The sequence below is a fragment of the Megascapheus bottae genome, chromosome 5, assembly GCF_031878675.1.
Source record: "Megascapheus bottae isolate mThoBot1 chromosome 5, mThoBot2.hap1, whole genome shotgun sequence".
In the NCBI taxonomy this organism is placed as follows: Eukaryota; Metazoa; Chordata; class Mammalia; order Rodentia; family Geomyidae; genus Megascapheus; species Megascapheus bottae.
Window position 1 is genome coordinate 74,283,083 of NC_143513.1, and position 21,330 is coordinate 74,304,412.

At 45.9% G+C, this 21,330-nt stretch overlaps 1 protein-coding gene across 2 annotated transcripts in view; it reads right to left on the reverse strand.

Annotated features, from left to right (window-relative positions):
* The window catches only part of Creb3l2 (cAMP responsive element binding protein 3 like 2), a 155,154-nt gene that overhangs the window by 6,388 nt on the left and 127,436 nt on the right, over window positions 1-21,330 (reverse strand). For both annotated transcript variants that reach the window (XM_090333374.1, XM_090333373.1), the window contains exons 5-11: window positions 20,311-20,495; window positions 18,153-18,299; window positions 16,723-16,781; window positions 15,578-15,646; window positions 3,414-3,513; window positions 3,005-3,131; window positions 1,128-1,344 (exon numbers count right to left, since the gene is read on the reverse strand). In XM_090333374.1, the coding sequence (XP_090189500.1) occupies window positions 1,128-1,344; window positions 3,005-3,131; window positions 3,414-3,513; window positions 15,578-15,646; window positions 16,723-16,781; window positions 18,153-18,299; window positions 20,311-20,495 (904 nt within the window). The remainder of the gene's footprint in view (window positions 1-1,127; window positions 1,345-3,004; window positions 3,132-3,413; window positions 3,514-15,577; window positions 15,647-16,722; window positions 16,782-18,152; window positions 18,300-20,310; window positions 20,496-21,330) is intronic.

Here is a 21,330-nt window from a genome sequence, read left to right on the forward strand (position 1 = left end):
CTCTCTTACTCAAGGCTAGGGAAAGAAAGTGAAGAATCCACAATGAAACCTTTCCTACTGGGCTTGGAACAGCATCATGTGTGTTCATGTCAGCCTTTATCCCCATAGCTAAGAAAACCAACTCCCAGAGAGTCGGGAATCAAACGTAGGTTCTTTTCAATGTGAGAACACAACATAGTTCTTCACCACAGCTGTCCCTCAAGGGAAACTTCTAAGTCGATACAGGTTGAGCATCTCAAACTCAAAATTGCTCCAGGGTCCTATTCCACCATGACACCACCAGTGGGAAATGCCGCATTTGACTGCCTGTGACCAGTCACAACCACAGGCTTGCTACAAATGCTAGGTGAAAGGGCCAGGCCATGTGCGTTAGGTGCATAGGAAAGACAGATGAACTATATAAGTAAACTTGAATCCCTTTCCCAATACAACTCATAATGTACATGCAATCATTTTAAAACCTGAAAGACCTTGAAATCCAAGACTCTGGCTTTGAGTTTTATTTTCCAATAAAGGGCACTCGGTCTATGTGCACTGACATAACTGACATAGAAATATGTAAGGCCATGCACTGACACATATTGACTTTCTGGTTGGGAGGGAGCCACCCACCGGAAGTGGTCTTTTTGTTTTTGTTTTGTCAGTTGTATGGTTTGAACTCAGGGCCTGGGTGCTGTCCATGAGCTCTTTTGCTCAAGGCTAGCACTCCACCATTTTGAACCACAGCACCACTTCTGGTTTTCTGGTAGTCACCTGGAGATACAAGACTCATGGACTTTCCTGATCCTCAGATCTCAGCCTCCTGACTAGCTAGGATGACTGGCATGAGCCACTTGTGCCCGGCTTGGAAGTGGTCGTGAAGGTATGAAACACACTGGGCTAAATGTTTACTCTGTGGTTTTGAAGGGGACCATTCCTTGGGCCACCACTGCCAGCTCCAGACTAAGGCTGAAGAGCTGAAGGCAGCAAATGGTCAGCAATGGACTCCTCTCGGTGCCAGGTCCTGGATATGGGTCCTGAGAGAGCCGAGGAGTCAGGCTGGGCTTCTGAGTTGAGACCCCCATGTCAGGTAGCCCTCACCCACCATCGGCCTCTAAAGGAGCTTGATGTGCATTCGTAGGACTTACAGGTGCTGCTGCAGCTCCAACAGCACGGACTTCTCCAAGCTGGTCTCATTGGAGATAATGAAGTGAGGAAGTTCCATGTCTGGCAGGGGCTCCAGAGCTGATGCCCTGAACAGGGTGGTGCCTCTGTCCCAGCCTCCAAGCTCCCCAGTGGAGGCCGGGCTGGATGGCTCCTCCAGGGAAGAATGCTCCTCATAGATCAGCAGGTTCCTGGATCTCACTGAGAACAGGAGAAAGAAACAAGATGTCAGCAAAAGCCCACAAGGGGGTGGACATATCCTTTTACTCCCAAACCCTGGAGCTGCGGCAAATGACAGTTGCATTCTTGTGGCCCAAGACACAGTGTGCCAGTTGGATCTGGCTTTCAGTAAAGGCTTCAGGGTTTCAGAGTTTCTGCATTGAAAAATTATACCAATTATACAGCACCAGGGAAATAAAAATCCATCAACAGAAAAGCAAATAAACATGAAGCCAACCACTTCCCACTCCATTCTTTCCCCACCCATCATCACCTCCAGGGAAACAATGCATGCAAAAGGAGAGACAAATGTGTAGGGAGACCTAGTGAAGAGGGTGAGGAAAGCACAGGGCATGTTCAACTGGAATTTGGAAAGAAGATGCAAAAGCAAAGTCATCGATCAGAGGGTAGAGGCAATCCATTTTGTTCTCTAGGACAGTTGCTTGGCTGGATGGCTTTGCAGCAATTTTCCAAGAAACGATGATTCTCCTGGCTTCCAACATCTATAGACATTTCCCTGTGGGGAAAAGACTTCCCCACAGGTTTTGAAATGACTGTATTGGAATTCCAGTGCTTCTGTCACATACCTGGTGGCAATATACCTGCCTAGTGCAGATTATCGATGCTGTGGAATTGCAAAACTTCCCCTACTTCAAACTCGCTTCCTCTAAACCCCACTGCTTGCTTTCATTAGCATAGGTGTGTATCCATGCATGCCCTCTTTACCCATCACCATTCTATTTCCTAAAGACTTAAAGAGATCCTTGGTCTGGATGAGATTATCATACACTTCTTAGCACTCAAGTCTCCAAATTCTCTAGCTCTGGGGCCTAATGTTTTATGGGACAGAGTCTTTAATTTCATTTTATAAACTCCTATTATGGTAACACACAATTTCAAAACTGGAGGCAGAAACACGGGGGTTTCTTAAAATGCCACAGAAGCCTCACTGTTTTTCTCATCCTGCCCCCTCCCCAAATCCACATGCATCCCTTATCAGGATTCAAGACTGGGGTATCATAATTTACCCAGGATCAGAGACCAGAGAATAGCTTGCAAACGGTGCTCTGGGGGATTCTGATGATTTTTCAGTGCTGCCCCAACTTCATGGATGAAGGACACAAAGGAATTAGTGCCCAGTGCCAGTGGCCCCGCTTGTCATCCTAGCTACTCAGGAAGCTTAGATCTGAGGATCACAATTGGAAGTCACCCTGGGCAGAAAAGTCTGAGACATTTCTCTCTGAACTAGCAAAAAGCTGGAAGTGGTGGTGTGACTCAAGTGGTACAGTGTCAACTCTGAGGGAAAAAGCTAAGAGGCTCTGCTCAGACCCCAGGTTCAAGCCCTAGTACTGGCAGGAAAGAAGGAAAGAAGGAAAGAGGAAAGGAAAGAAGGAAAGAAAGAAAGAAAGAAAGAAAGAAAGAAAGAAAGAAAGAAAGAAAGAAAGAAAGAAAGAAAGAAAGAGGGGATATGTACAGGGGACAGCAGCCTTGATCCAGAACCTGTCCTTATGCAAATGGAAAAGTGCCACTTCTGCCATTTTCCAGACCACCAACTTCCACATAAAACTCTTCAGAAAGCTGAGGGACCTACATCCAGAGACACAAACCATAACATTTCTCAAGTAGCTGGATACTCGCTTACCGACAGAGGCTGCATACGGTTCGGGCAAGGAGTGCTGGCTGGGCAGAGCCATCTTGGTAGCAGAAGGATAGGGTCCATAGCCTTGAAAGAAGCTGCCAAATGCAACAGCGAAGCACAGCACAACCACCTGGAGAGAGAGGAGGAGACATGGGAGCTGTGAACGCCAAGCTCTGCCAGGTGGATCTACACACGGCCTATATCAGGATACCCAGGGAGACGGAGCCCTCTATTAGGAGACAAAATGCACTCCGTGGTCACATGCACCTGGAGGCATCTAAAGAAACAGCCTGGGATCAGGCTGCATGGCCCCAGGCAGCTGCAGAACATGTGGCCTTCGCAAGCTGGGAGACCCTGGAGACAAGGCACTGGCCAGGGGCAAGTGACTGAATCATTCTTTTGAGAAACTTACCATAAGGCAGGTGCCAGTCTGTGTGCCTGCCAACTTGCAAGTGCGAGAAACCTTCCCCATCACCAACGTCTGAAGCTTCTGGAGTTGCTGAAGGAGAGTCCTGCCAATGGGGACAAGGAAAGGTCAGAAGAGGACATGAGAGATGGCCTTGCTGCCCGTCCACATAGGACATGGAAGGTGACTGAAAGCCATTTCCTTGGGGAAGAAAGTATCCACAGAGCTCGCTGGAGCTCAGAATCAGCTCTCAGTAACATCTGCATGGCTTGCCCTCTTCTTCTACTGCTCTGAGCAAGAAGAGAGTGCTCCAAAGAGCCCCTGATGGGCTGGAACGAGTTTCTCTGCCTCCGAGAAGGAAAAGGCTACATGCTGACTGGATGTTGCTGCAAAGTTCATACCCTGCCCCCAATTCCTACATTCACATCTAAGCCCCAATGTGATGGCACCTCTTTGGGAGGTGATTAGATGAGGAGGGTGGGGCCCTCACGATTGGGATTAATGACCTTATAAGGAGCTGCAGAATAAGTCTTTCCCTTCTACCTTGTGAGGACAGAGGTAGAAGGAGCTTCCTGTAAAGCCGGAAACAGCCCAGGGCTCACCAGATACCAAGGCTTCTATACCTTGTTCTTGAGACTTCTCAGTCTCCAACCCATAAGAAATAAATTCCTACTGTTTATAGGTTGTTCAGTCGCTGATGTTTTCCTGTGGTAGCCAGAACAAACTGGAGATGGTGGTGACTATAGGAGACTTAGGGGAGACACAGGATGAAGACGTAAAGGAAAAAGAACAAAGAAGAAAGGGAAATGACCAGCAAAAGACAAGTGAAGGAGGGGCGTAGGTAGTGGCTATGACTGAAAACAGCAACATCACCACAGAAAAACAGACATTCATGGCTGGGAGAGTAGTTTAGTGGGAGAGTGCTTGCCTAGCATGCATGAAGCCCTGGATTTGAATTCTCAGTACCATATACACAGAAAAAGCAAGAAGTGGTGCTGTGGCTCAAGTGGTAGAGTGCTAGCCCTGAGCAAAAGATCAGACAGTGTCCAGACCCTGAGCTCAAGCCCCAGGACTGGCAAAAAACAAAAAACAAAACCATTGCCAGCATATGGATGATGGAGACAGAGAAAGAGAAAGCAAGAGACAGAAAGAAAATACACAAGAATAAATCATCTAAAGACAGAAGACAGAAAGCACTGGAGTACATGGAATTAGAATTTTCAAAACTCAGTCTCTGAAGCCCAATGATCTTTCTCTAGGAAATGACAGAAAAAGTAAAAAAAAAAATATTCCAAGTTGGACAATGATGTATTCCCTTAAAACGGAAAGGTTTTAGGATGGGATGTCATCCTATGCTCTATGTGACATCAGACACAGAAAGAACAGAGGCAAAACTACAGCAATCCAGGTGCCAGCAAGCATTGCCAGGAGTCTGACAACACACCCTTTCTAATGAGAGCATCTTGGGGGAATTCTGCAAGAGCATCATGTAAAGAGCTAAGCCAATCCCCACTCTCATCTCTTTAACAAAGTGGAAGGAGTTTATGAGCAGATGCTGTGTCTTGAGTTTCAGTGATTATCAGAAAATCCATCCGGTGGCATCATATGAGAGAGCCACATCTGCTAGAAGACACTACCAAATCACTTGCTTGTAGAATGCTGGCCTTGCATCGCTAGCTTGCTTCTCATCACTTTGTCCCCTCAAGAGTTATCAACAACCACAAATGCAAACAGGGTTTTCCAGGGTTTGCAACTTCTCCACTGGCATATACCAATGCAGTAAGTTCTCTCCACTTAAGCAAATGAAGGGCAGGCCTTAAGAATGCTTTTGCTTTGAGCAGTTTTACATGGATAAGAATGGTTGCAGAATTACAGGGGCCCTCAGCACGGACAGTGGGAGCCTACTGTTTTAACGAACCCCTGTGTGGGCCCAACCATGCTGCACTTCTGCCTTGGAATAATTTTTAAGAAAGCAGAATCTTTCATCACATTAATAGATATCATTAATTTAATTTGCTTAAGGTGGGAAGTCTTTTTATATGCTCAGCTGTATAATTATTTCTTTTGTTTCTGATTATATAGAAGCATGACCACATGTAGTTCAGAGTTGATTTATGTTTGCATATATAAAAGAGGATAGGTTTTGAAAGCATTCTATATGTTATTCAAGGCTGAGAGATAATGATGGCATGACTATTATAAATTTTGCTTAAGGAAAAATGTTTGTGGGAGAGACAGGGAAAATGAATAGAATAGGTAATCAAGGTCCATTGTACTTGTGAATTGTTTAAAAAAACTTTTGTATTTAAGTATAAAAGTATTTATTTCCATCGTGGTTCCATGATGCACTGCAGTTATTTTCCTCTTGTCAGACATTTTTTCTCTTCTCTCAGGATTTCTCCAGAATACTTCCCTCCTCCCTATCAGCATGGCACGTGTGTGTGTGTGTGTGTGTGTGTGTGTGTGTGTGTGTGTGTGTGTGTGTGTGTTTGAATTTGCAGCCTGGATGCTGTCACTGAGCTTTCTTTGCTCAAGCACTCTACCATTTGAGCCACACCTTCACTTCCAGCTTTTTTTGTGGTTAATTGGAGATAAGAATCTCAATGGGCATTTCTGCTCAAGCTAACTTCAAACAGTGCTCCTCAGATCTCAGCCTCCTGAGTAGCCAGGATCACAGGTGTGAGCCACGGGTGCCCAGTGCATGGCACCCTTTTAACATGGAGAGCTGAATCATCGAGCCCAGCTACTCCCTGAGTAACCTCCATGCTCACAGAATTGAGATTCCACTGGCTCAGCCTAGACTGACTATCTGGGATTCCAGCTGCCAAGCACTTACTAGGTTCTTTCTGCTGACATGTCTGGAAGTCCCAGAATAGATGCAGGTGAATGCCCAGATCAGAACCTATAGTATACATGCCCATCATCTTCTAAGATGCTAACTCTTAGCTGCCAGCTAAATTATGGCACAAGTCCTCTCTCCTTCCTTGGTTTGCTAAAGAGTCCCTCTTTCGCAAGGTAACCACTACTCTTGCTGGGCATCTCAGCTCTGCTGCTTGGGTACTGCTGGTCTCAGCGTGCTCAAGCTCAGCCTCTTCTGTAAAGGAGAGGGCAGAGGACCTCTTTCCATTCAGCCTTCAGTAATCTGGGGGCCTTTCCAGATGTTAACTTTGCTCCATAGCCTTAAGGTGATTGCGCAGTGACAGCACCCTTTCTATTCTATTCTTCTTTTCGCTTTTTTAAACCAACAGTCCCTGCTCACCAGCAAACATTCCACACTTCCCTTCTGCCCATCTCCTGGCTCCTTGCCTAGTCTCGTTTAGAGTGTGAGGTGCTGAGAGAACAAATCGCATGCAGTACTTGGCTTCACCCTTCTCTTCTGATTTCTGGGGAAATGACCCGGCCCATTCGCCATTCCCTCCCATCCCAGAAGGCACTGCAGTCTCTCCTGAAGAAAGACTCCCAGCAGGCCCATCACTCTTCCAGTCCACTGATGGAATGCCTGAGGCAGAGATAATACACTTTCCCAGCCCCACTCAGTTACAGGTGCAATGCGCTGCATTTTCCAACTGGTGACAGCAAGAAAAGCTCTGTGTTCACTAATGTAGAGTGCTTCGCTTGGCATGCATCTGCACAGCTTTCGCAAACTCAGATGATTATGTGCTGATTCCACTGCAAATGAAAAACAGTCGTTTAATGGTCCTTGATTTCTCAGTTTATGATCCAGCTCTTTAAGATGAACAAACACGTAGTTTTAAAAATACGTGTTTTGGAGTTTAGGATTTCGTTAGAATGCCAGCCACAGTGATTGATAATGTGCTGTTTGCTGTGTGTTTGTGTGCTTGGGTTGGTGAAGGTAAAGTGAGTACATGGTGGGAATGAAAACACTCTGAGGCCCACCAACCAGTACTTCCAGAGTCTCTCTCCACAGTCCAGTGGCTTCTCTGTGTTCTGTGGAGGTGTGAGTAATCTCTCCACATCCAGCCTTCCATGGGCTGGGCCTTTTCCAGATGGTACCTGTACCCTGGGACCTGTGTTCCAGAGTCTTAAGGTGTTTGGGCAGTGAAACAACTCTTTTACTTTTATTTTTAACCAACAGTCTCTGTTTACTAGCAAATATGCCACACTTCTCTGCTCATCCCAGCTCCACACCTGGTCTTTAGAATATGAACTCTAAATTTGCCTATGGAGTAATTTACTTTAAGGAAACAACATCATTCATCCCATGAATTAATGAAGGCCCTAGTTTGAGGAAAGATACCCTCCTGCCCCACCTACTTCCCCAAGCAGAATGTAGGAAGAAGGACCATTTCAGTCTGGCTCATCTACTCACATCATTTAAATAGGTTCTTCAAAATCTCATAAAATTAATAGTGATTGAGTTCATACACACATGCGTGTGTGTGCATACACACACACACACACACACACACACACACACACACACACACACACACACACACACACACACACACCATTACCAGGGCTTGAACTCAAGGCCCTGAACCCTTGATGAATTTTTGCATTCAAGGTTGGTACTCTACCACTTGAGCCTCACCTTACTTCTGTTTTATTTGCTGGTTAAGTGGAGTTAATAGTCTCTTGGTTTAGTTACCTGGGATGCTCAGATCTCAGTCTCCTGAGTTGCTAGGATTATAGAGTGACTCATCAGCCCCCAGCTGGGAACTGCACATACAAAGACACTAAACAATTGTCTCAGAAGCAGAAGACTGAAGATTCCAAAGTGGCCAGAGCTCAGTACCTCAGACAACGATCCAATACAATGAGCACATACTTCTTCATTATATAGCTTTCCAGTGACATGAACATTACATTACCTACAGCTCAACGGAGAGATAGCTAATGCTTAACATTACATACAAAAACATGACCATTACAAAGGACCACTACATCCAGTCAAATGACAATGAGATGCAACTAACAAAATTATAGTAAGAAGACAAATAAAAACCATAGGATTGGTACCTCTTAGATATACCAAAGAGGCAATGCAGGTGATAGACAATAGAATCTGGAATGTTCTGTCAGATGTCAAAAATAAAGTGGAGGGGCTGGGAGTTTGGCCTAGTAGTAGAGTGCTTGCCTAGCATGCATGAAGACCCGGTTCGATTCCTCGGTACCCTACATACATAGCAAAAAGCTGGAAGTGGTGCTGAGGCTCAAATGGTAGAGCTCTAGCCTTGAGAAAGTCCAAGGACAGTGCTCAAGCCCTGAGCCCAAGCCCAGGACTGGCAAAAAAAAAAAAAGTGGATATTAAGGCCTGATAAACTAGTGTATAGATAAACAGAACAGAAAGACGGACCCTGAAGGCAGTGTGACCTGAGTCGAGACCTCAGTACTGTTGCTAGGTGCTCCTAACCAAGTTAGATCAATTCTGAGAAAAAGTTAGCCCTCTGCACACAACAGTTCTTGGAATCATGGGGGAATCATCCTTCTGGGACTTCTGTGCTTTGTGAAGTGCACATACCTTTATGTCTCTTCTCTGATGACAGATTAAGCCTTCTCCACTGGAAAGCCCATGACATTCAACCTCTATGAATGGTACTTTCCCTAATGGGCCCAAAACAAAACAAAACCCAACAAACAAAAAATTCAAAATTGTGAAAAGTCAAGCACGGGCCAGACCTAATGTTTTCACAGTACCCACTTCCCCTTTCTTACTGTTGTTTTTAAATCATCACTGATAATGACTAATTATGGTTTAACGAATTCCTGAGCTTCTGGGAGCAAGGTCTTAATTTAGAGAAAGGCATACTCTTATAGCATGCATTCAACTGGGCCAACAGATTTTTCACAATGTGTTAAAACTGCAGTGTCCAACACTTGATTGAAGATGTGGACTGTGTCCTATGGTGAGATGTAAAAATAAACATAGTGGCTATTCTCATATAGTTCCTTGAAAAAGAGCAGTTGAAGGCAGCTGCCAGCCTTGCCAAAAATAAAGCCTCACCCTGTATCTTGTGAGGCATATCAAAGGAAATCGGGCAAAACATTCGAAAGCATCCAAGAGTGAGAGACACAATCTCGCAGCAACTGGGAGCTTACACTAGCAGCCTCATATGATACCTTCGGGTCTGGTTTAATTTTGTTTCCTGTCATTTCTTTTGTTTACAAGAGGGAGGAGAAAGTCATAGAATTTTCTACTGGAGTCAGAAACCAATTCCTACAGAAAAAAAAATAACAAATTATGATTTCTAGTTACTTGCTCCCCCAACCTTTTCTGTATACCTATTATCAAGTGTTTTTGATATGATTTTTATCTTAGTATTATGGAAGGAGGAGGGCATTCATGTTCACTGACATTTCCACATATGCATATAATGCACATCATCAACCTCACCCCTTCAACTACTTTCCTCATCCTCACTTCGTAACATAACTCAATCAGTCTCAGTATTCTATTTTTACATATGTACACAAAGAGCTTAAGTCATAGTCACCCCACTCCCTTCACCCCACTCACCAGCACACCCAACAGCATAGCCTGCCTTCCTAGCAAATCTTGTAACACAGCTTCCTGAAAACGGGACGTGATGGGAAACGTTGTATGCATGTACACGTTCATGTGTGTTCATGCGCATACATGCACCCTTTTGGGGTGTATCAGCCTCCTTTAGGCCTGAAGGAACTTTCCACATCCTTATGCAGTATCTAGAGCTGTAATAATAATCCCCAAATGCTGGCTCATGAACCTGAGTGGGTTATAAAGCCAGCTGGGCTGTGATTGGTCGAGAGTTCACAGGGCTCCATCACCCCCTGTGGTCTCCAGGCTAGCTGTAAATCTGTAGATCTTTGGCCTCCCACAATGCACTGGCATAGCCAGACCCACGGCAGGGTGAGGCCTGTCAGCCTCCTCTTCCCATCCCCATGTGGGGATCTGGCCTGCACCCCAGAGGAGGGAGGGAAAAGGGAAGGAAGGAGGGAGCGACAGGCCTCTCTGGATCTTCTGAAGCCCCCCTCAGAGACCTCAGAGAGCACTATCAGTCATTCAGCTGAGCATGCCAAGATGGGAAGGCCTGATTGCCCTCTCTCAGGGGATGATTCCCAGAGTAGCTTTTGGTAACCTGGAGAGATGAAGCAATATCTCCCTGTGAATGAAAAAAAAATTACACTGTTTACCACTTTCTGAAGACACAGTGGGTTCTCCCAAGCACAGGGGCCATTGGCGAGCACCTACTCAGATTCACGCTGGACCATGGCAGGCTGAGAAGGGATGGAACACGCCCTACTCAGTCTTCTGTCTGGATCCGGGAATCTCTGTCTTCTCTACCTTCTCAACATAATCATGTGAAAGCCCAGCCTCACAGAGCTCCCCACAAAGCCCACCCTATCTGTGGCTACACATAGGCTTTGGGTATTCACTGGCCATTCAGTTTTCCCTTTAGAAAATAGGCTTGGGACATGTGAAAGGGTATCAATGTATGTGAATTAATGCACCTTCTATCTGGCAAATATCATGTAACCCTTTTAGTAATTACAATAAAAAATGCAAAAAAAACAAAAAAATAAAATAAAAAGATCTAGAAAAAAAAAAGATCTGGAAGAAAAAAGAAAATAGGCTTGGGGTGGGGGGGAGGGAGTGGTCCACACAGACCCTGGATATGGACGCTTTGGGTCCAAGAATCCTGGGATTTCAGATATAGAGAATGATCTAGCATGATCTAGCAGTGAAATACTGCTCTTTGGCTGTGCTGACTGTTCATCCCTTGAACAGGGTGTGGCTACTTCAGAGCCAGGGCCAGGTCCTCTACCACCAAGGGCCTGTCCTTCAAGGGCCCTTTCATCCACGTCAAACGAGCCCCATGCAAGTGAAGCGAGGGAGGGCCCTAGAACAGGAGAAATGCAGCTAACCATCAGATGGAAAAGCGAGCATCTGAACTCTATCCCTCATTCCTTCTTTAACTTCCCTGGACCTCAGCCTCTCCGCTTTCAAAAGAGAGCAATTACATAAGATGTTTTCTAAAGTCCGTTTCAAAGTCCCTACAATTCCACCCATCAGTCAGCTCGCAGCCTTGTAGAGGCTCAACAACAAAGCAGGCAATAAGAGGAACACATATCGAAAACCTGAATTGGATGCAATTCGTGCATCACGTAGGGAGAAGAAAAGGATAAAAGGGAGGATAGAACAGGATGTCTTGGGACTGAGATAAGAGCTTTCAGCTCAGAGCAATCAGCAGGAAGTGCCAAGCCACTTCGTGCTGGAGTGCAGGAAGAAGGACCTTTGGGAGCCCAGCCCTATGCACAGTCCACAGAGTGTGTGTTTGAGTCCAACTATGAGGATGTGACCACACATCTCCCCTCACCCTGCACTGCCCAGCCTCCAGAGCCATCAGCTGGCTTCAGGGCAGAGGAGCCCAAGGTTTTCCTGCACTCATACTGGTCACTGTGTGTCCTCTGAGCAAGGGGAACTCCTCAACTGGAAACAGGAGACAGCCGTGAAAGACGAAGGAGGGCTGGAGGCACGTGGCATGTTTCTCCTGGTTTTCCTCTCAAGCTGAGGTCATAAAGAGTCACTAGTCTCAGATATGAGGAGCTCAAAAAAATCCACGGGAAGATCACAGAACACCAAGAGTCAGACATGACCATGGGAAGAAGCTGTCCATCAGTAATGTGGAGATTCAAAAAAGAAGTCAAACTCAGAAATCAGAGCTCTAGAGAGTGGCTCCCAGGAGCTGGGAAATGGGGTGATGGAGAGATGTCCAGTTTCAGCTATAAGATGAGTAAGTTCTATAGCTCTAATGCATAGCAAGGAGCTATATTACTATATTAGTAAGGCTGCATGCATACTTGTGCCAAGACAATAAATCTTAAGAAGGAAGGGAGAGAAGAAGAGACAGGTAACAGGTTGTTGAGTATGTTAATCCATTTGACTGTGGAAATCACCTTAAAATATATACAGTGTAAAAAAATGACTTTTACCTATCAAGTACTGTTGGGGGCCGAGTAACACCATGTCTAATAACTTTCTGCTGAGGCTTATAGTAGGGATAAAACACGTGGACCTCTTTGTCCTGTCCATCTTGTATACTGATAGGCTCCCTCACCCAATATAAGGAGGGGGGATTTAGGGAATAAAAGAGAGAGATCTTCCTGCCTTGATGAAGCTGCGTGGCATCTCTGTTCATGCTCCAGGGTAAGAAGGCTGGGTGTGGGAGGACATTGGGCCCCTTCCTCTCACGGCTTGGCCTGGTCAGGGGTATGTTTTTCCGCATCCCCCTACTAGTAGAGGGGGACTAGGGACAAAGGACCCGACAAAGTACACCTCAGTAGAAATGTCAACAAAGCAAAACAAACAAAAAAAAACGTTTTCCCTGTTTTGTTTTGTTTTGTCGGTCCTAGGGCTTGAACTCAGGGCCTGGGCACTATCCCTGAGCTTTTTTTTTGCTCAAGGCTAGTGCTCTGCCACTTTGAGCCATAGAACCACTTCCAGTTTTCTGGTGATTAGTTAGAACAGTCTCACCGACTTTCTTGCACAGGCTTGGTTGCCAATGTCAGTCCTGGGATCTCAGATTCCTGAGTGGCTAGGATTACAGATGTGAGCCACCACCACCTGGTACCTTTCCCTGCTTTATCAGCCAATACCAGTACAGTTTTAAAATTTTTAAATGGAGAGTATTAGGCTAGGTATTATGGAAAATATTTATAAATCATATAAACCATAAATAATTAACAACTAAAATGTATAAGAAACTCATACAACTCAACAACAAAAAAATTCAAATTAAAATGTGGGCAAAGGACATGAAGAGACAAGATAAACATGAAAGCCCCTCAGAAAATTTTAAAAACAGAATTACCAGTGAATGAACCAGTAAACCCACTAGGGAGTGTGTGTGTGTGTGTGTGTGTGTGTGTGTGTGTGTGTGTATCCAAAGAAAATCTGCATCCTGTAGAGAGATCACGCCCTCAAATTCATTAATGAATTTGGGGAAAACAATCAGTGAAGAAGATGTGACTTGATGTTATATTTTTAAAACCCATCAAGACCAACCTGCCTGCAAGGACTGAAGAACTGCTGCTACTCAGACAGCCACTGTTCCCATAGCTCCTGGTAGAAGAGGAACCTGTGAAGAACTTGTACCAGAAAACAGAAGCAAAGTCAATGTAGCGAGGCGCGAAAGGGACTGTAGAATATCTGGGGTGACAAACTCAGTTTCTCATTAGAAAACAAGCAAAGGTACAGAAGAGTTTAAGTAATGAGTGTTATCAACTAGTTTAAACATATAGATTTACACACACACACACACACACACACACAGAGTTTAAGCCAGCAAGTGAAAATAACAATTCTCAAGATAGTCAAAGAATAAACAAACAAGATACACCATAGTCAGCTGGAAAAGGGAGGCCCTTTGCCCGAGCGAGCCGGCCTCACAGGTACCCGCCAGGCTCTGCCTCTGTCTGGCTGTGGCTCTGCTGCCCCTGTGTGGCCATGGAAAGTCTTGGCAGAAGAGCTTCTAGACAAAACTCAAGCCAGGACACAAACTAGATTATTTCTGATGATTCTTCTCCTTTTCCCCCCAATTCATGTCCAGGCCTTTTTCCTCATCAACAGAGGGCTTCCACAGCTGTAAGTGTTAGGGTAGATTTTAGGGACTCCTACCTACATAGGGTTCTCTGGATCATGCTCTAAAGAATGAGAAGCGCCTCAGGGAACCTGTCCATGATGCAGTCGAGAGGGATAAAACGCAGAGGAAGCTGCAGGGACCAATGTTTAAAGGTGAGCAGTGACACCAGAACCCACACTGGCCTCAGAAACAACCAGAGGATCCAATGGTCCCAGCCAGCCTGCTGTTGGAACAATCAACCATGGAGATTCAGGAAGGACATCAGTCACATGTCACTGCTGACCACATCCAAAGAGATTTAACTAGACCCCCACCCTAACCTCTTCAAAACTGTTATTAGGCAATAATGCTGAGCCCTAAAATTATTGTCAGTCATAGGACTTGAACTCAGGGCCTGAGCCCTCAATCTGAGCTCTTTTTGCTCAAAGCTAGCACTCTACCACCACTGGGTTTCTGGCAGATGATTGGAGATAAGATTCTCAAATCTCAAGCTGGCTTTGAACCCCGATCCTCATATTTCAGACTCCTAAGTAGCTAGGATTATAGGTGGAGTGAGCCATCAGTGGCTGACCCTAAAATTATCAATTAGTATTTTCCTACCTCCACCCAAATCTGTGTTTTGTTACTTGATTGGTCAGACCTATAACAATAAGGGTGACAGGATTCACCCTGTCAAATTTTGTATTATTATGTATGCATATTAACAAGTGTTTTGGGTGGACTCCACGACAGCCGGTCTCTCATTCCACTCCTTAACCTCTTGCCTGTGGTCCCGAGGTCCACCCGCACATGCCCCTCCTAAGCCTAAAGCGCCCCAGCTCCTGCTCTGTGACTCCGCCAAGTCACAGAATGGTTCAGTCTCCACTGCCTCTTTCACTGTGGGGATAATAACAGCCCTGTCTCACCAGGCTAAATGAGTTAATGATGCCAGTTCAGTGTCTACCAGGGCTCCTGCCACAAGGGCTCAAAGCACCATGAACTCAGTCCCTCAGTTTCTCCAGATTGGTTTGAAATGTAATTCTTTAACTAAGTGAAAAATATAAATTTTGAAACCTGATCGGTTTCTCTCTTTTCAACCAACAAACAGGATCTGTTGGTAAAATGAAGTGACATGGAAGTAAGTGCCATTGTCAGCAGAGCCTGACTCACAGACTTTTTTCTGCTCCAAGACTCTCTTAAACTCTTCTGTTGCTTTACTCCCTCCTTCCCCACTCCCTCCTTTTCATAAAGCCTCATGCACACAAGGCAAGTAGCCTATTACTTGAGTCATACACTTCATCCACCTCTTTTTAATCTCCTTATAACAATTACCGTCCCACCTCCTCATCAAGCGTGGAATTTCGAAGGAAAGTACACAGCATGTGTATTTACCCAGTGTGTTCACATGAGAGTAGGTGTTTATTGTGCATATGCACATACATGTGTGCACGTGTGTCCGTGAAGTGGGAACAGGTAGGGAAGCATTGCCATCTTGAGCCTCGAGACACAGCCACATCTTTAGTGCAGGCCCTATGTGTTTTCCTTCCCTCTCAGTCCCAGTCCTCCTCAGCAGGCTCCGCCCTCTGGTAGCACAGGAACACTCACCGGTTGGTGTTCTCCAGAACCTCCACCTTCTTGCGAAGCTCCAGGTTCTCAGTGGAACAAGACTCCACCCTACAGAGGAGTGAGGAGAAAATGGGTGACCCGCTGTGCAGTAAGAGCTCAGGTGCAGGTAGGACAGAGTTGGAAAGAGGGTGAAAAGATGAAGGAAAACAAAGGGGAGGTGGCAAGACCTCAGCAAGGAAAGGAGACTCAGGTGATCAGGGTGTCATCACATGTCTCTTCTCAGTTCCTCCCTACTGTTCTCTTTCTCCTCCTCAGCTTTACAGGAATCTGGGGCTATGGGCTGTGTTCCCAGATCCGAGATGGCTATAAAGCCATGGGTGTGAGTTGGAGACAACAAGGAACCCAGAACAAAGAATAAGGATCTGGTACGCCTATATCCAGCCTTATAAAACGATGGGACAGAATGGGGCTATGTTGATGCTAAATAGCAAGACCTAAAACCAGTATGTCTAGCACTAGCTAGACATACTCACATTTCACAGAAACTTCTGGACTCATTTGGGATCCACTACCTATTCTTTTGCTTAGATACACAGACTCATTTCTGAGTCTGGAGTTTCCTTCCCATTTGAAATCATATTAACTTGTCAGCTAGAAAAATATTTTTCTTCTTGGGCTAATAAAAATTGTATTTATATTTTTCAAACAACTCTCCAGGCTTTTCAGAAAAGCCTTTGGGTGTTCTTTTTGCAGAACTTTCCTGCAGTATGAATTATAGTAGTCAGAAATTATAAAGCACCGCAGCCAGGATCCTGTGTGCATTCTCTGGTGGAGTAGACCCAGTCACATAGCACAGTTCTCTCGGGATCATCAGAAGCAGCATGCCTCCTCTACAAAGTTTAGAGAATGTCAATATTGTACTTTCTTGAAAGAAAGCCTCCATGGACTGCAAGGGGGTTCTTGGTTGATCTTGTGGTTCAAACGTCTAAGACAGTTTAGTTTTCCATTATTATAACCACTTCTCCAAATGGCCACTAGGTGGCAGTCAAAGCATGGTGGATCCCATGCAAGCTTTCAAGTCACCTGTAGGGGGCTGAGGGGGACCGGGTGGGGGGAATGGAAACTCAATTCCACAGACCCAATACCCACTTCCCAATCAGCTTGGCCAGTGAAAACAGGCTTACTTCTTCTCTAAGCTGTCCATGTATTCTTTCTTCTTTCTTCTACTTTCCTGGGCAGAAATCTGAGAAACAAAGAAGAGAACTGTGTGAATTGCCAACTCAGTAAGCAAACCAGTTTTGTGTGGATGGAAGACAGGAGGCAGTTTGCACAGAAATCAGCAAGGCCCGCTCAATTCTGTGCCCACTTCGGTTTGTTTAACTTGTTAACTCATCCAGGATTTGCCACCTGCGTGCCCGGCTCCATCAGCTCTGGCCTGGGGAAAGGGTACTGCCCAGAAACTCAAACAACTCTGTGGGTCACAAACCAGATAAAAGACCTCCAAAATACCAGGGCTCTCCAGAAGGAAGATGGCTCTGAGCAGATAAAATAAGCCACTGGGCATGACTAGGCACAGACACCCTGCTGGCTATGCGGGTAGATGAAGAGGAGTAAAGACTTGATTTCATCTTTGCCTCTTCTCTCCTGCCTTCCTGGGCACTGGCTCCACCAGTCCTGCTCATACCTACAGGGCCTTCTACTGAGCAATGGCTGAGCCAGAGGGAGATCAGATGACAGGAGATTTTTCACATTATCAAAAAAAGAAGGAAGGAAGAAAGGAAGGAGGGAAGGAGGGAGGGAGGGAGGGTGTAGGCAGAGGAAGAAAGAGAGAAAAGGAGACAGATGGGGAGAGAAGGGGAGGGGGTAGGAGGGAGGGAGGGAAAAGGAGAGGGAGAAGAAAAAAGTCCTCTGGAAGCTAGTGGCTCACATCTGTGATCCTAGCTACTCAGGAAGCTGAGACCCAAGGGATCACAATTCAAAGATAGTGGGGACAGAAAAGTCCATAAGACTCTAAAATAATCAACAAAAGGCAGGGCTGAAGGCATGGCTCAAATGGAGAACACTAGCCAAGCAAGCAAGTCAAGCAAGAACACATAAGGCCCTGAGCTCTGAACTTCAGTGCCACTTCCCCCCCCACACACACACACACAAATCTGGCTAGGAATGGAGCTTGGCTGCCTAGCAAAAATGAGACCCTGAGTCCAAACCCAGCACCACTACTACCTGAAAAAGATCAAATAAACACCTCTAGTGCAAATATATATATATATATATACTCACAAATTATATACATATCTACCAAAGCAAAATGTTATATACATCACAAATGTGAAACTTAAAGGGCTGAGATTTTGAAAAATGAGTATAAACGGAATTCCTACCCCTGAATGGGTCACTGGGTAGCTATATGGGCATGTATGTACTTTAAGATGGAAGGAGCTGGAGGAAAACATGGTGGGAAGTGGGGCGCCCCTCCTGTGGCCAGGAATAAGCAAAGAGCTGGGTCTAGGTCTCCATCTTGGATGTGGCCAGTGCCAGCACATGGGAAGGGAGGAAGGGCCAAAGGACTAAGTATTTTTCATTGACTTGGAGTGCCTTGATATGAACGGCTCACCTTATTCTTGATCTTCCTCCGGATCTTCTTCAGGGCCTTCTCCTCTGATTTTGTTAGGGGTAATTTGGTGGGGATGGGGTAGCCCTCCGCAATCAGGGTCCTCTTCTCCTCCTCTGTCAGGACCAGTGGGCCAGATCCCTGTAGTTTCTGCATAGACCACAGAGCAGAACAGGCTCACAGGTAGGAAACCGGTATGCTCAAGAACTACCCCAGGACAGTGGCAAGAACCTGTGCCGGCATCTCACTAGCAATGCAGAGAAGGGCATTCCCTGTTCTCCAGGTAAGAAACAGGGCCTCTGAAGTGCAGAGATCCAGAGAAGCACTCATGTGGGCTTTTTAGCCCAAGGATTCTATACAGCAGGAAGAGAAAGAGCCCACCCGGCCTCCACTCGCTCTCATTTTTAAAGTAAAACCATAAGCCAGGCACTGGTACCTCAAACTATAATTCTAGCTACTCAGGATGGCTGAGATCTAAAGATCTTGGTTGAAACCCAGCCAGAGCAGACAAATCTATGAGGCATTTATCTCCAATTAACCGGGGGGGAAAAAGCCAGAAGTGCAGCTATAGCTCAAGTGGCAGTACCAGCCTTGAGTGAAAAAGCTCAGGGATAATGCACCCAGGCCTTAACCTCAAGCCCCAGTACCCACATCACAAAAAGAAAAGAAAAAACATAGACCTTATAACCCCCATCCATGAAGACTCTGTGGCAAAGGGGGAATGGAAGATCTAGCTGGAGCTCTGCCTTGCAGAAAAGCTTAGGATTGCTCCTCACCTCCTCATCTAGCTAAAAGGCAGGACAGCCCAGAGAAACACACGTGGACCATTTCCATAGCAGTCCTGGGCTGTCCGTCCACAATGAGGGTGAGAATTAGAACTCCTAAGGCACTGCTGCATCCTATAACACTCTCAATGAAGGCTACAAACTCTGCCTCTCAAGAGGCATCTGAGCCAGACCCTGAAGCTGAAGTGATACCCAAGAAAACATGAGAGAAAGTCGATGGTACACCGTAATATTTGAAAGGTGCTTTAAAATGGGAGGTACACGTTTATTGGCTGAGAGAAGCCTTAGGGTAGGAGTTGAGGCTTGATTTTGGGTATTCTGAAAGAAAGAGGAATGGTTTGCTTCCAAGAAAACAGCAATACTGTATTCTAAAGGTGGGTATGGATGTTTCTTCCTAAGGTCAGAAAGGAGCTCTTGACACAGTGTGGGTAATAATATTAGGGCTGAAAGCCTACCGGTAGGTAGACACAGTAAAACATACATGGGTATGTGATGGGAAAGCGTTCCTCAGTAAATACGAAGTATGGACTGATCATAGACGACACAGACGTATACGATGAAAGCTATTTTGACAATTTAAGGGGCTAAAGGTTAGGTGAGAATGTTAAAAGGGGAGAAATGGATCAAGACATATTGTATTCATAAACTGCTTTGTAAAACGGCCAATTCCTTTGTACAATTACTTAAAGATAATGATAGAAGTTAAAAAAAATACAATACTATTTTATTCACTTCACCCCCCTCCCCCCCCAAAAAAATGGTTAGGTTCATGTCTGGTGCTGGTAATCTACTCCTATAATCCCAGCTACTCAGGAGGCTGAGATCTGCAGATCACATTTCAACCATCCCAAGCAGACAAATCTGTGAGACTCATCTCCACGTAACACTGGAAGTGGAAATCCAGCTCAAGAAGTAGAATGCTGGCTTTGAGCGAAGAACCCAAGCAACAGTGTGAGGCCCTGAGTTCAAGTCTCAGTAACAGTATGAAAAATAGCCCACACTTAAAAAAAAAAAGTAAGCTATGTACTTAAAATTTTTAAATGATGTGTTTGAGCTTTAGGCATCAAAGAACTTAATCTCAGAGAGATGTTTACCTTCTTTAAGATTGTTTACCTAAAATAGGAAAGGCATTTCCTATGACATATCATAGGGGAAAGAACAAACTTTGACCCCTCATGCTTGCAGCTTTAGAACATTAACCTACACATCAAGGCTGGAAAGAAGAGTCAGAAAAGGAAGAAAATTTCGGGGCCAAGTGAGATCGACAGGCAACACAAAATAGAAAACGCTACTTTATAACTGAAACTTTCTTAGAAGAGTAAATATCAGATCCAGAGGCTTTCCAGTCTCTTTGCAGAGATGCAGTGAACACTTACGTGGGGTGCTGTGAGGAGAGGCGAGGTGGACAGGGCTGAGGGGGCCCGGGACACAGCTCTGGCAGGACTGTGGTTTTGAGGCAGGCCGAAGGGGTGCAAGCGAGGGTTGGGGCTCAGGCTGCCCTCTGAGTCGCTGCTGTGGCTGCTAGGAGGAGTTGGTGGCAAGTGCAGGTGATCCACGGAGGCTGAAGAAAAGAGGCTCATTTCACCCACCATGCGCGGCGTGGCAAGCCTTGGCAGGGGCGGGGGGGATGTTAAGCAGCTGTGTGGGCTCCCTGAGCTGACCTAGTGGGGGCTGGGTGAGCCACTGTGCACAGCACGAGAATGTAGACTCTTGAGGTCTTGTTCTACAGAAAGAGACACTGAGAGCACCCCCAAGATTCTAGGAAGGGGATGACCCGGGGTTGGCAGGGAGATACTTTGGGGTGATGTGACCAGGGTTGGCAAGGTTTAGTCACTGTGGTTTTGTTTTTTTCCTTTGTTTGTTTGATTGATTTGTCACTCATGTTAATGTAGTAGGTATTTAAAAGAAAATCCTTGAGGTAAAACAGCAAACCTTGAACCCTCCTGGAGTCCCTGGAGTCCCTGGCGAAAAGCTCCCTAGTGGGGCAGGCCTGGCAGAGACTGCAGGCCAGGGGCCAGTAGTGAGTGGGGTGCAAGGTGTCTTCTCAGCCAAAGCCTTTCCCCGGGGAGCTGCTACACTGTCAGCGCTGATGGCACTTTGGGGGTGTCAGGCAGGCACCCTCAAGGCAGCAAGGCTAGGCTTCGATGGAAGAACCTAGGTATCTCCCACCTGGCACTCTTGGGCCCCTCCCTCTTTTTCTGAACAGTGGCTGAAGATGTCTGTTGTGCCAGGCCCTGCCCTGCTACTGAGCCAAGGGAGATAAAGCTCTGGAGAGGAGTGCTCCAGGCCCAGTCCCAGGGCCTTACACACAGCTGGAGGCTCCATGGGAGGTATCTACACCCCACACCCTGGCCTTCTCCAAGCCAATACAGCTCAGGATTCTATTGATGGGAAAA